Source organism: Pogonomyrmex barbatus, unplaced genomic scaffold (assembly GCF_055798465.1).
Source record: "Pogonomyrmex barbatus isolate J1 unplaced genomic scaffold, ASM5579846v1 scaffold18, whole genome shotgun sequence".
Lineage (NCBI taxonomy): Eukaryota > Metazoa > Arthropoda > Insecta > Hymenoptera > Formicidae > Pogonomyrmex > Pogonomyrmex barbatus.
The window spans coordinates 2,080,539-2,095,895 of NW_028297114.1; the positions used below are offsets into that span (position 1 = coordinate 2,080,539).

At 31.0% G+C, this 15,357-nt stretch overlaps 2 protein-coding genes and 1 long non-coding RNA gene across 7 annotated transcripts; all 3 read left to right on the top strand.

The window, feature by feature from the left end:
* The first annotated feature begins 3,126 nt into the window (after positions 1-3,126).
* Positions 3,127-7,599, top strand: LOC105433989 (gephyrin-like). The gene is made up of 11 exons (XM_089075243.1): positions 3,127-3,432; positions 3,671-3,792; positions 3,933-4,120; positions 4,185-4,596; positions 4,686-4,973; positions 5,323-5,389; positions 5,468-5,615; positions 5,780-6,058; positions 6,165-6,298; positions 6,379-6,569; positions 6,654-7,599. The coding sequence occupies exons 1-11, from the start codon at positions 3,375-3,377 to the stop codon at positions 6,879-6,881; spliced, it is 2,115 nt and encodes a 704-aa protein (XP_088931369.1). The 5' UTR covers positions 3,127-3,374; the 3' UTR covers positions 6,882-7,599.
* Positions 7,600-7,957: 358 nt separating this feature from the next.
* Positions 7,958-15,322, top strand: LOC105434008 (gephyrin-like). 5 transcript variants are annotated; one of them, XM_089075240.1, is made up of 12 exons: positions 7,958-8,091; positions 11,073-11,200; positions 11,485-11,606; positions 11,741-11,928; positions 11,994-12,408; positions 12,490-12,780; positions 13,116-13,182; positions 13,261-13,408; positions 13,570-13,848; positions 13,967-14,103; positions 14,184-14,374; positions 14,459-15,322. In XM_089075240.1, the coding sequence occupies exons 2-12, from the start codon at positions 11,146-11,148 to the stop codon at positions 14,684-14,686; spliced, it is 2,121 nt and encodes a 706-aa protein (XP_088931366.1). In that variant the 5' UTR covers positions 7,958-8,091; positions 11,073-11,145; the 3' UTR covers positions 14,687-15,322. The 5 variants fall into 5 exon arrangements, 4 of the variants coding, with proteins under 4 accessions (XP_088931366.1, XP_088931367.1, XP_088931368.1 ...); XM_089075241.1 differs by lacking the exon at positions 7,958-8,091 and having other exon boundaries at positions 9,691-11,200; positions 14,184-14,228; XM_089075239.1 differs by lacking the exon at positions 7,958-8,091 and having other exon boundaries at positions 9,885-11,200.
* On the top strand, positions 9,695-11,365 carry LOC148936985 (uncharacterized). The gene is made up of 2 exons (XR_016138854.1): positions 9,695-9,890; positions 10,535-11,365. It is a non-coding gene; the product is annotated as an uncharacterized LOC148936985 (long non-coding RNA).
* Positions 15,323-15,357: the final 35 nt, after the last annotated feature.

Genomic DNA, 15,357 nt, shown 5'->3' on the forward strand with positions numbered 1-15,357 from the left:
AAATAAGATTAAACAAATTTTTTTTATAAGAACATTATAATTAAATCTACACTGACAAAACTAGTAAAGTTTTAATTAAATCTACAATTACGAAACTCGTAAAGTTTCGTGAGATTGTAAATTGTTTCTTTTGCTCTCAAGAAGAATTAACTTGTTACGGATTATCTGAAAACGAGTTGTTGGACTTTGAATATTCAATATATGCAATAAATGCAAAAACTTAGCAACACTTGATGAAGTCGAATTATGAAATATAACTCGAATAATAACTCGTAATTCTGAATATTTCAGATAACAGAAATATATATATATATATATATATATATATATATATATATAGTATTGCGTAATATTTCGAAAAATCTTATGAAAAGTTTAATATTAAATGTTTATTAGTAATATATAAAGCAAATAATATATAAAGCAAATAAAATAATTTGCAAAATTGGATCAAGTTGAGAGATATTAATCGCAGCTTTCTTCAAATATATAATTAAACTTTGTTTTTTTTTCTCATTTAAATACAAACGCAGTATATATTAAACGATAAAATGATGGAGAATCATTAAATACCTATTAATATTCAATAGATACAAAGTCTCTGAGAAATCTTTTAGACAACGAAACGCAAACTATTATTAAAAATATTTAATGGCATATAAGCGCTCTAATAATATGTTATTGATAATAAACAGCACAAATTGCAAAAAATGGATTAAAGCATGAGCTTTGCACATATATACACATACACGCTCATATACGCAGATACACATGCGAATGCGCATGCGAAGGAACCGAAAGATTTAATTACCTCCAAACATTGATAATTATAGCTTTAAACAAAGAGACCAAGTAATTAACGAAGAGTTCATATTCTCTTACGAAAAAGGCAGTCTTAGAGAAACCCGAATTACGCAATTTTGCAAAGGAAAGATATATCCATCTATTGTTATTGTATCCTCTGTATGTATATATATGTATATGTACATGTATGTATATATGCATTTAAAAAAAATATATATATACATACATATATTTGTATGTAGACTAGAATTCTGATCATATTGATCTAAATTCTAATCAATGGTGTATTGTGTGATCATGTGCTCGATCGATCGAGGATGCGGATGAGAGCTGTAAGCTCTACGTGTGTTTACTTGAATGTAAATCCCTGCTATGTAGTCCCTTAAATCAAAGGCCCCGCGAAGTGTGAATAATGATAGAGGATGCTCTGCCATCGTACCTAGCAGGCAATTTAGCCATTAAATGATAAATGTCACCGTTATCAGACAAGTGTTAGCGTATAAGTTATAGCAACGATCATCCCTCTAGCGACAACCTCAGATCAGAAATTATAAAGATGTTCGAAATACTAATATTCTAATAGGATAATAGAGAGGGAATAATGAGTCTCTCGCAACTGTGAGATCGAGATGTTCTGTGTTCCTCGCAGAAGATTATTTTTAACAGATTTACGAAGCTATTTTCCTAACAAAGTCACGCGTCAAATAATCATCCCCCTCGATCTTCGGATCCTCGTTACATGCGCACCCTCCGTCATCGACGCGCTTTAAATGCCTAAGGACCTTATCAAACTTAGCAATGCATGATCAACGACGATCACTATGATCATCCTCGTGACAACGATGCTCCCGGCTTTTTCTTTCCTCGACGTGCGAGACGACGACGCGGGCAGAAGGCGCACGTAATTACGTTTGCATTTATCCAATTCGATGTACATTTGCATGTAAATATCTCTCTATATATTCGTCAGGTCAGTTAAAAAAAAAAAAAAACGAAAATGACGGAGAAAAAGAGGGAAAAAGGGAAAATCCTCGCCGTCCGCAATCACGCTTACGACTGAGGGTCCAAAAAAGAAGGGCATCTCATTGTCAGTGTAATCACTCCGCGGACACACTGAAAATATAGAGTTAAAGTCTGTCAATTCGTGACACGTTATAAATTCTAAACCTGTGATTTTATCGAATCTAACTTTAGGAGTTTAGCTTTAAAGCTCTTGATAGAATGGCATATATATATATATATATATATATATATATATACACGCGATCTGTACTCTACATCTGATCCGTACACTCTCGGTTTACGAACATATCGTGTCGCACGTTCCGTTGTAATCAACAACAAGAGCAGAAACATCGTTAACCCGATCGTTAATCCTTAATCAGTATGGTGAAGTCATGCATCTGATATGACGAGGTCGGTACAGATAATTAACCCTTGATTCCCTAATATTGGGTTCCTAAATTGATTAAGTTCAGGTTTGCAAGCGTTAAAAGCGTGGCTGTTAGAGAATAAAATGTATTTACGTCCAAAATACATTATTTATTTTAATGTCGTAAATAAACAGGGAAAAAAACATAATATAATGAATATAATGAATATAATTATTTATCTTGTTAATATAACTTAATCGATTAGATTTTCTACAATCCGGATACGACGAATACGAGAATTTGAAAAATTTTGGAAAATACAACTATGTATTTTTAAACTATGTATTTTTAACTATATATTTTTAGGTAAAATAGAACGAATTGAATAAGTAACTTTGAAAAGAGATCGGCTAATAATAATAATCAGCTTAACTAAGCAACATTTTCAGTAATGGCAACATTTTCAGTAATATTATATACTGTAATTATATACTGTAATTTGTCGCTGCTGTTGTAATTAGTTGTAACTATAAAAGTCGCTTCTAGAATGTTCACTTAAGAACCCATTGTGCTGGTTAAGGATTAAAATATATTTTTTCAAGCGATTAACTGTTGTAATTAAAAGTGTGAGTGAGCATGTGCGATTTCAATGTCGAACGCATGAGAGGCTGAAGGGTACAATACGGTAACGAAAAGCGGGAACCTTTGATTTACATTAAAAAACTTTATAGCCGATTCCTCTTGTAGATAACCTAAAGTGAGACTAATGTTTTTATCGAATAAACTCTATCACACGTCCTGTACTAATTTGATTTATGATAATTAAAAGTAAAATTAAAAAAAACTTTGCAAATATAAAAGTTTCACTGCCAACGTGCTCCAATCCCTACGCAAGTTCATATTATGCGATAATATTGATAGCGTGAAATTATGATGTAAAAATGCTATCGATATAACGTAACAATAGTGTTTGGTAGCGCTACCAAAATTAGCTCTCCGAACAGTAGTACTGCTAAATAGCGCTAATAGTGAGCTTTCCGAACTCAAGATCTTACATTCAAAATATTTTGAAAAGAGAAAGAAATGTTAACAGTTTCTTAGTCACTTTTGTTGATTTGTTTTTGATAGATAGAAAGCAGAGTCAGTTAGCAAGCGAGGTGGTTGAGATTAAACATATACGATAAAAGTCCCGCAATCATGAGGCAAAGATCAAGAGAGACAGAAACAAAAATTGCAAAATGTATCATTGTAGCTGGTATGTACAATGCATTTGTTCCTCTAATATGGTATAAGTTTAAAAAGAAATATTAATAAAACCTAAAACAAAATGTTTTATGATCGTGTAAATTAAATGAACCGCACACATACATATATATATATATATATATATATGCGCGCACATACATAAGCAGATTTTTCATAACTTATATAACATTTATTCTATATAATTCTTCAAAATATTTTAATAATATTATTCTAATTATTTATTACAGTAGGTACTGCTGAAGAGGTAATGAAGCATAAAGTCTACAACATAAAATATAATTTAAACTTTCTCGAAATAGACATAATTTACGATGTACTTATACAAAATGCTTCTAAAAGAGCATTGAAGGTAACATTATAAATATTTCAAATATCTTTTTTACATACTTATGTGTGTGTGTGTGTGTGTGTGTGTGTGTGTGTGTGTGTGTGTGTGTGTGTGTGTGTGTGTGTGTGTGTGTAAATTTATATAATTTATATGATGTATAGGAAATATTAATTTCTTCGACCGATAAAAAAGAAGCTGATATTATTATCTTGATTGGTGAAAATTCTGCAAAAACACACCGTAAAATATATAAGGCGACTAACAAAGTCATCGATAAAATTATCTGGGACTTGAATTTGAAGCCATTCGTGTTAAAACTAAAAGAGAAATTAAAAAAAGAATTTGACAGGTAAAGCTTTGTTTTTGTTTATCCTGTAGACTACAATTTTAAAAATATTGATATATATTTTCAGATCCGCGTGCGGAATACGAAATGGAACGCTTATCATTAGTTTTTCCGGTTTCAATAAAAATATAAACTCATTTCTTACGAAAAATGTATATCTAATAAGGCAAATAATAACACCGTTCTTGGACACGAGTAATTATGAAACGTTTAGCGATGATGATAGTGATAATAATAATAAGAGGAAGAAACAGAAAAAGAATAATGATAATGATAATGATGATAATTGTAATGATGATAATAATAATGACGATGATAACGATAATAATAATGACAGTGATAACGATAATAATATTGATTATAATATTGCATCCGATATTGATAATAATAATGACAGTGATAACGATAATAATATTGAGTATAATATTGCATCCGATATTGATAATGCATCCTCTTCAACGCACGTATCCGAAGAGATGGTAAAATATCTTTCACGACCGGAATAACTATTCTGCAAAAGTCTGCAATACGAATTTATAATTAAAAATATTGTACTTTGTATTTACAGAAAAAAATCAAGGCTGCGGATTTTATAGAAAAAAATTCAGACTGTAACACTGACAAGGTAAATTCGCTAGCAGGTGTATTGAGAATAATAAAATCTGTAATACGTGAAAATCATAAGAAAACACTGATGGAAACCGTGAACATAAATGACGCCCACGGCAGAATATTGGCTGAAGATATATATTCCGAACACAATGTGCCAACATTCAGGACTGCCGCTAAACATGGATATGCGGTATTAGCCAGTGACGAGCGGGGTATAAGGAAAATACTGAGAAAAGATTCGAAGGTAGGAATAATGACCAAAATGCGATTAATTTAAATGATGATTGACTTGCAGCATCTACTTGAAGTTCCACTTGAAGATCCCCTCGCGTGGATCAATTTTTCTACATTGTCTGAAATGAAAGATAAGAAAGATAAGAAAATAGACAACGAATTATGCAATTAAAAATTTAACAGTATATTTCTATCGATTGAATTATATTTATTGCTGAAGAAGCTCAGTCTTGATTTAGTTTACTTTTTATTTTTTTCTAAGTTCTAAGAATTGAAAAAAATAAAAAGCGAATTAAGTAAATTGAGATTAAATTTTTAATGTAACGAGCTACAGTTCCATAACACATCGCTTTTTCTAGGAAAATCCGAATGTACTCCGATCTGGCACGTGTATGATGGTAAAAACTGGAGCACGTATTCCCGATGGTAAAGACAATTATAATTACAAATTATATCTTTAATTACAGCAAAGAATTAATTACTATTTTTATTTCACGATCGCAGGAGCAACAGCGGTCGTATCATTGAAGGATGTCAGAAAAGTAGACTGCAATGATAATAATAAAGAAAAAATTGGTAGAAATATTGATGACTGTGAAAAAAAATTTGACATCGAGATCTTAATCACTCCGCAAGAAAATGATAATATTAAGTATATAAAAACAGCCTGATATTTTTTAATGTTCCATACAACAAAATATTTTTGCAACATTGCAACAACATTATAATGCAATATTGTCGGAATATTCTGTAATGGAACACTTCCACCAAAGTAGGCTTTGTCACAAAATAATTTATTTATTCGTATTTTCAAAGACCTGTAGGCTATGACATAAAGGAAGGAATGCACGTTCTACAGAAATGCACTCGTATCGGACCAGCAGCAATGAGTATTTTGACATTATGTGGACGTGAAAAAGTTATAGTTTTTAAAGTTTTATCCGTAGGTATACTATCCGTCGGAGATGAATTGGAAGAACCTGATACCCGCCCTTTAAAATCAAAATGCGTCTACGATGGTAATAGGAGAATGTTAATGTCATTATTAAAGGAACACGATTTCAATCCTGTGGATTACGGAATTTCGCCTTATAAGTAAGTGCACCGAAATTGATTATAATACGTATATCTGGTTTAAATTAGAAATATTTAGTTATTATTATTCTCAATTAATTTAATAATCTGACGAATGTTCTCACAGTGCAAGTAGCTTAATATCAAACATTCAGAGAGCGATAAAAGAAGTGAAGATACTCGTAATATTAGGCGGTACGAACAACGAAGATATAGTGAAGCCTGTTTTAAAGGGACATTTTAAAGCTAATATGTATTTCGGTATTTCTTTTTACTTCAATTATCATAATCATATAATGTGCTGCAAGATGCATCTCTTGAAACATTGTTTCTTTTTTCAGATCGCGTGAATATAAAACCAGGAAAATCAACCGCATTAGCAAAAAGTACGTTCGAGAACGAAGATAAATATTTCTTCTGCATGTCGGCAAGTTTTTCAACCGTACCCATCATGGCGCATGTATTACTTCTACCATTTCTGATCGGATTACGCTGCGACTTTTCCCATCAATATCCCGTCATACTGTCTTGCGTAAGGCTTGTCTTTTTTATAGATGGAAACATTTTATAAATGGGAAGGGACATGGATCATTGATATCTTTTTTTAACATTGCAGTTAGACTCAGAGATCAAATTGCATCAGCGTCCGCAACTTTCATGGGCGAAATTAGAATGGAACGACGATAATACTTTTCCAAGGGCTTACACTCCCACAAACCATTTGGGACATTGTTATAACATACTCAAATATGAAAAATCTAATGCAATTCTAATATTGCCGTGTCGTTCACAGTACGCAATAAAATTATTCTCGGCATTCATAAAGGCACTATCATTGAAATAATTTCCACCATATTTTTGATCGGATTGCAACATAAGATTTATATATAATATATTCATTTGAATTCGTTGAATTTTATATAATAGATATTTTATAAAAATATAGACAGGAAAAATTGGAAGAATATAAAAAATAAAATAATTAAAATAAATATAAATAAAATAAATATAAAATGAATTATTCCGAAGCGAAGATATCAAGTGATTCGTCTCAATTTTTCAAACTTTACATTTTGCAACTGCCGAATATAATTTGAAATAAAATTCTTATTGGATTAATTCTACTCATCTGGAATTTAAAGTCGATTAAATTTTTTTTCAGAAAAACAAATGACATAATTTATACATATAAATCGTTAATCCTTAATCAATATGAAGTCATGCATCTGATATGGCGAGGTCATGGATAATTAATCCTTGATTCCCTAATATTGGACTCCTAAATTGATCAAGTTCAAGTTTTGCATAAAAGCGTGACTGTTAGAGAATAAATTGTATTTACGTAGTTCAAAATACGTTATTTATTTTAATGCCATAAATAAATAGGGAAAAGAAACAGAGAAAAGAAACAGGGAATATAATTATTTATCTTGTTAATATAATTTAATCGATTAGATTTTTTTACAATACCTGATATGACGAATACGAGAATTTGAAAAACGTCGAAAAATGTAACTATGTATTTTTAAATTAAATAAAATAGAACAAAGTTGAATAAGTAATTTGACGAGAGATTGTAATAATCCGCTAATAATAATTCGCTTAACTAAGCAACATTTTCAGTGATATTATATATCTGTAACTTGTTGCTGCTGTTGTAATTAATTGTAACTATAAAAGTTACTTCTAGAATGCTTATTTAAGAATTCATTGTGCTGGTTAAGGATTAAAATATATTTTTTCAAGCGATTAACTGTTGTAATTAAAAGTGTGAGTGTGCGATTTCAACGTTGATAGGATGAAAAGTGAGCGATGAAGGGTAGAATATATAACGAAAAGCGGGAATCTTTGATTTACATTTACGATGATTTACAAATTTACATTACAAAAAATTTTATAACCGATCCTTTTTGTAGATAACCTAAAATGAGATTAATCATTTTATCGAATAAACTCTATCTCACACATCCAATTTGATTTATGATAATTAAAATTAAAATTAAAAAAGCTTTGCAAATATGAAAGTTTCACTGTCAACGTACTCCAACCCTTACGTAAGTTCACGTTATGCTATACAATAAGCAAAAAATGCATGGCATTGTTATCATTATAAATCTAATTTATCGCTTCATTTCTTGAAAATAAAGATTCTTCTGCAAACTCTACTCACGACCGAATTAATTGTTAGTGAGTCGTGAGCGACGAGATTTACGTGTTTAAAATAGTATTGATACAAAAGGTGCGTTCGGGGAGCTTGCTACCGTGATATCGCTACGCTAACGCTACCAACTCTTCACGGAGCCAAATTAGCAGCAATAGTATTTACTAATAATTTTATTCTAATTATTTATATACTAGACGCTAATGAAGCGTTAAATCCACAGCATAAGACAAGCATAATACAATTTAAACTCTCTCGAAGTAGGCATAGTTTACTTATACAAATTACTTCTAAACATTGAAAGTAACACTATAGATATTTCAAATATCTTTTTTACATACTTGTGTGTGTGTGTGTGTGTGTGTGTGTGTGTGTGTGTGTGTGTAAATTTATATAATTTATATGATGTATAGAAAATATTAATTTTTTTGATCGATAAAAAAGAAGCTGATATTTTTATCTTAATTACTGAAAATTCTACAAAAACACTCCGTAAATATATAAGGATTAACAAAGTCATCGATAAAATTATCTGGGATTGAATTTGAAGACACTTGTGTTAAAACTAGAAGGGAAATTAAAAAAAGAATTTGACAGGAAAAGCATTATTTTTTTTATCCTGTAGACTACAATTTTAAAAATATCAATATATATTTTCAGATCCGCGTGCGGAATACGAAAAGGGATGCTTGTCATTAGTTCAGGAGAATGTTAATCTCATTATTGAAGGAACACGATTTCAATCTTGTGGACTACGGAATTTCACCTTATAAATAAGTGCACCGAAATTGATTATAACACGTATACCGCTGTAATACCTGATTTGAATTAGAAATATTTAGTTATTATTCTTAATTAATTTAATAATTTCTGACGAATGTTCTCGCAATGCAAACAGCTTAGTATCAAACATTCAGAGAGCAATAAAAGAAGTGAAGATACTTATAATATTAGGCGGTACGAATAACCAAGATATAGCGCAGCCTGTTTTAAAGGGACATTTTAAAGCTAATATGTATTTTGATATTTCTTTTTACTTCAATTATCATAATCATATAATGTGCTGCAAGTTGGTTCCATCTCTTGGAATATTGTTTCTTTTTTCAGATCACGTGAATATAAAACCAATAAAATCAACCGCATTAGCAAAAAGTACGTTCGAGAACGAAGATAAATATTTCTTCTGCATGTCGGCAAGTTTTTCAACCGTACCCATCATGGCGCATGTATTACTTCTGCCATTTCTGATCGGACTACGCTGCGACTTTTCCTATCAATATCTTGTTATAACATTGCAGTTAATGTCAGCGATCAAATTGCATCAGCATCCACAACTTTTATGGGCGAAATTAGAACGGGACAACAAAGACACTTTTCTAATAATAACTCTCACAAATAATGTGGGACATTGTTATGACACACTGAATATGAAAAATCTAATGCAATTCTGATATTACCCGTCCCGTTCAGGTAAAATCTCTCTCACTTACATATACATGTGGTGCGCATGCCGATTGTACACAGGCGAGATTCTACACAATTTTATGCCGAATCCGAACGGCTTAATTGATAGAGGTTTCCGTGGCAAAGATACTCTTAGCAGTTTGCTATATCGCCGAAGAGGAGACACGAACGTGAAAAAAAGCATTTCTTCATTCTCCGCCGGGAATCGAATCCGGGACCTCCAGCATAGTAGGTAGACCAGTGCGCTGTCTGCTATACCACGTTCGCTCTCGGAATATTGTCATAACATACTCAAATATGAAGAATCTAATGTAATTCTAATGTTGTCGCCCTGTTCACAGCACGCACTTGCTCTCGTATTATTTAATACCAACGAGAAATTGGCATTTCCTTAATGTGTTTATTTTTTTCCACGTTTTTACACACTTAAATTCAATGTACTACAAAATTACACATATACCTAAATCCTATACATTTTCCACAGCCAAACAATTGTGAAAATATATAAATCTGCAAATGATGTTAATATGTTATATCATATGTTGTACCATACCATAATATAATTGCATTATTAATATACTATATCATATGTTGTACCATACCATAATATAATTGCATTATTAATATACTCTCAAAAAAATAAGTAGTATCTGTAAAAAGTATCAGTACATTCAATTCTATAATACTATACTTATATATAACATTTCTATACAAGATTATAAGATTTTATATACAATAATCATGTACTCTTGCATACAATATATTTCATTTAACATAATTAATTTTCTTCATTATTGTTATATATTCTTTTGATCAATATCTTTTGAATGGTGTATTCAAATGAGTGTTATTCTTTCCTTGTATGATTTCAGAACTGTCATTAACGCTTTTATTCAACAAATCTTGGCTAGAACAGGCATCATCGGTAGCCTCTGACTTCATTGAACTACTGGCTACGATATCTGACTAAGATCAGTACTCTGAGTTGCAAAACTTAAATCTACAGAATATTCACTTTCATCCTTGATTACATTGCGAATCATTCAGGTTTGCATCCTTCAGAAGTGTCAGCCCAAGACATCCTGAAAATATTCAGGAATGTGTTTAGATTACCATAAATATGATTCTTTTTTCATCATTACTGATGCACCATCTCCCTATTGATGCACTCAAATGCTACTGATGCATCACTTCGGAAGAGAGCGCGAAGTTATGACGTCAAAACGCTATCAATATGACGTAACAATGGTGTTTGGTAGCGCTACCAATTAGCTCTCCGAACAATAGTAATGCTAAATAGCGCTAATAGTGAGCTTTCCGAACGCACCCAAGATCTTACATTCAAAATATTTTGAAAAGAGAAAGAAATGTTAACAGTTTCTTAGTCACTTTTGTTGATTATTTCATCAGATAAATAGAAAGCAGAGTCAGTTAGCAAGCGAGGTGATTGAGATTAAACATATACGATAAAAGTCCCGCAATCATGAGGCAAAGATCAAGAGAGATAGAAATGTTTGCAAAATGTATCATTGTAGCTGGTATGTACAATGCATTTGTTCCTCTAATATAAGGTATAAGTTTAAAAAGAAATATTAATAAAACCTAAAATGTTTTATGATCGTGTAAATTAAATGAACCGCACACACATACACACACACACACACACACACACACACACACACACACACACACACACACACACACACACACATATATATATATGCGCGCACATATTTGAGCAGATTTTTCATAACTTATATAACATTTATTCTATATAATTCTACAAAATATTTTAATAATTTTATTCTAATTATTTATATAGTAGGTACTGATGAAGAGCTAATGAAGCATAAAGTCCACAGCATAAAATGCATTTTAAACTCTCTCGAAATAGATGTAATTTACGATGTACTTATACAAAATGCTTCTAAAAGAGCATTGAAGGTAACACTATAAATATTTCAAATACCTCTTTTACATATGTATGTGTGTGTATGTGTGTGTGTGTGTGTGTGTGTGTGTGTGTGTGTGTGTGTGTGTGTGTGTGTGTAAATTTATATAATTTATATGATGTATAGGAAATATTAATTTCTTCGACCGATAAAAAAGAAGCTGATATTATTATCTTGATTGGTGAAAATTCTGCAAAAACACACCGTAAAATATATAAGGCGACTAATAAAGTCATCGATAAAATTATCTACGATTTGAATTTGAAGCCACTTGTGTCAAAACTAGAAGGGGAATTAAAAAAAAAATTTGATAGGTAAAGCTTTATTTTTTGTTTATCCTGTAGACTACAATTTTAAAAATATTAATATATATTTTCAGATCCGCGTGCGGAATACGAAAAAGGACGCTTATCATCAATTTTTCCGGTCTTGATGAAACTATAAACTTATTTCTTACGAAAAATATATATCTTATAAGGCAAATAATAATAATGTTCCTGGTCACGGATTATTATGAAATGAGCGATGATAATAGTGATAATAGTAATAAGAGGAAGAAAAAGGAACAGAATAGTGATGATAATGATGATAACTCTAATAATGATAGTAATAATGATGATAATGATGATAACTCTAATAATGATAATAATAATGATGATAATGATGATAATTCTAATAATGATAATGATGATAATGATGATAACTCTAATAATGATAATAATAATGGTGATAATAATGATAATAGGATTGATAATAATAATGCATCCTCTTCAATGCACGTATCCTACAAGATGGTAAAATATCTTTCACGCAATAACAATTCCGAAAAAGTCTGCAATGATATACGAATTTATAATTAAAAACATTGTTTACAGACAAAAATCAACAAGGCTGCGGATTTTACAGAAAAGAATTCAGACTGTAACACCGACGAGATAAATTCGCTAGCAGATGCATTGGACATAATAAAATCTGTAATACGCGAAAACTATAAGAAAACATTGACGGAAATCGTTAATGCAAGTGACGCCCATGGTAGAATATTGGCTGAAGATATATATTCTGAACACAATGTGCCGGCATTCACAACTGCCGCTAAACATGGATATGCGGTATTAGCCAGTGACGGGCGGGGTATAAGGAAAATACTGAGAAAAGATTCGGAGGTAGGAATAATGACCAAAATGCGATTAATTTAAATGACTTGACAGTATTTATCCAAAGATCTATACTCGCGTGGATCAATTTTTCTGCAATTTGTCTGAAGTATGATAAGAAAGATAAGAAAATAGGCAACGAATTATGCAATCAAAAATTTAAGAGTAGATATTTCTATCGATTGAATTATATTCATTTCTGAAGTAGTTCAGTCTTGATTTAGCTTACTTTTTATTTTTTTCTAAGTTCTAAGAATTGAAAAAAATAAAAAGCGAATTAAGTAAATTGAGATTAAATTTTTAATGTAACGAGCTACAGTTCCATAACACATCGCTTTTTCTAGGAAAATCCGAATGTAATCCAATCTGGCACATGTATGTGGATAAAAACTGGAGCACCTATTCCCGAAGGTAAAGACAATTGTAACTAGAAATTAAATCTTTATTTACAGCAAAGAATTAATTACTGCTTTTATTTCACGATCGCAGGAGCAACAGCGGTCGTACCATTGAATGATGTCAGAAAAGTAGACTATAATGATAGTGATAAAGAAAACAATGGTAGAAATATTGATGATTGTGAAAAAAAATTTGATATCGAAATCTTAATCACTCCGCAAGAAAATGATAATATTAAGTACATAAAAACAGCTTGATATCTTTTAATGTTCCATACAACAAAATATTTTTGCAACATTGCAACAACATTATAATGCAATATTGTCAGAATATTCTGTATGGGACACTTTCCAAAATAGGCTTTGTCACAAAATAATTTATTTATTCGTATTTTCAAAGACCTGTGGGCTATGACATAAAGGAAGGAATGCACGTTCTACAGGAATGCACTCGTATCGGACCAGCAGCGATGAGTATTTTGGCATTATGTGGACGTGAAAAAGTTATAGTTTTTAAAGTTCCATCCGTAGGTATATTATCCGTCGGAAATGAATTGGAAGAACCTGACACCTGCCCTTTAAAATCAAAATACGTCTATGATGGTAATAGGAGAATGTTAATGTCATTATTAAAGGAACATGATTTCAATCCTGTAGACTACGGAATTTCGCCTTATAAGTAAGTGCATCAAAATTTATTATAACACGTATACTGTAATACCTGGTTTAAATTAGAAATATTTAGTTGTTATTATTATTCTTAATTAATTTAATAAATCTGACGAATGTTCTCACAGTAATGCAAGTAGCTTAATATCAAACATTCAGAGAGCGATAAAAGAAGTGAAGGTACTTGTAATATTAGGCGGTACGAACAACAAAGATATAGTGAAACCTGTTTTAAAGGGACATTTTAAAGCTAATATGTATTTCGGTATTTCTTTTTACTTCAATTATCATAATCATATAATGTGCTGCAAGATGCATCTTTTGGAACATTGTTTCTTTTTTCAGATCGCGTGAATATAAAACCAGGAAAATCGACCGCATTAGCAAAAAGTACGTTCGAGAACGAAGATAAATATTTCTTTTGCATGTCGGCAAGTCCATCAGTCATAGCCATCATCGCGCATGTATTGCTTCTACCATTTTTGAACGAACTGCGCTGCAACTTTTCCTATCAATTCCCCATCATGCAGTCTTGCGTAAGGCTTGTCTTTTTTATAGATAGAAACATTTTATAAATGGGAAGGGACATGGATCATTGATATCTTTTTATAACATTGCAGTTAGAGTCAAAGACCAAATTGCATCAGCGTCCGCAACTTTCATGGGCGAAATTAGAATGGAACGATCTAGACACATTTCCAAGGGCTTACACTCCCACAAGCAATATAGGACATTGTTATAACATACTCAAATATGAAAAATCTAATGCAATTCTAATATTGCCGCCCCGTTCACAGCACACAACAGAATTATTCTCGGTATACGTAACGACACTTTTATTGAAATAACTTCCACCATATTTTTGATGGATTATTGCCAATCAACATTAGATTTATATATAATATTCATTTGAATTCGTTGAATTTTATGTAATAGATATTTCAGAAAAATATAGACAGGAAGAAATTGGAAGAATATAAAATAAATATAAAATGAATTATTCCGAAGATATCAAGTGATGTTCGTCTCAATTTTTCATTTTGCAATTTAATTGCCGAACATAATTTAAAGTAAAATTCTTATTAGATTTTATTAATTCTATTCATCTAGAATTTAAAGTCGGTTTTTTTTCAGAAAAATAAACATAATTTATATGTATATTACCAGTTTTATTTACCAGTTTTATTTATATTCATTTCACCTCTCCGAAAAGCCTCTCATGAAATCATCTGTATAAAGTTCTTTGAAAATCAGTACCATCTCTTGATATCGTTGCTAAGAAAAATAAGCTTTCGGAAAAGCTTATTTTTCTTAGCAACGAAAAGCTTCCATATTCTTCGCCGAACATAACTTTTTTATAACAGAACTTTATTTATATAATGCGATATCATAAAAAACCATATTTTGTTACATCACTGTTTTTATAATTTTGTAATGTAGATATATATAATTGCATCTCAATAAAAATGCTGATAATGCGTTAATTAGATTTTATCAAAAATAAACTACACAAAGCAAA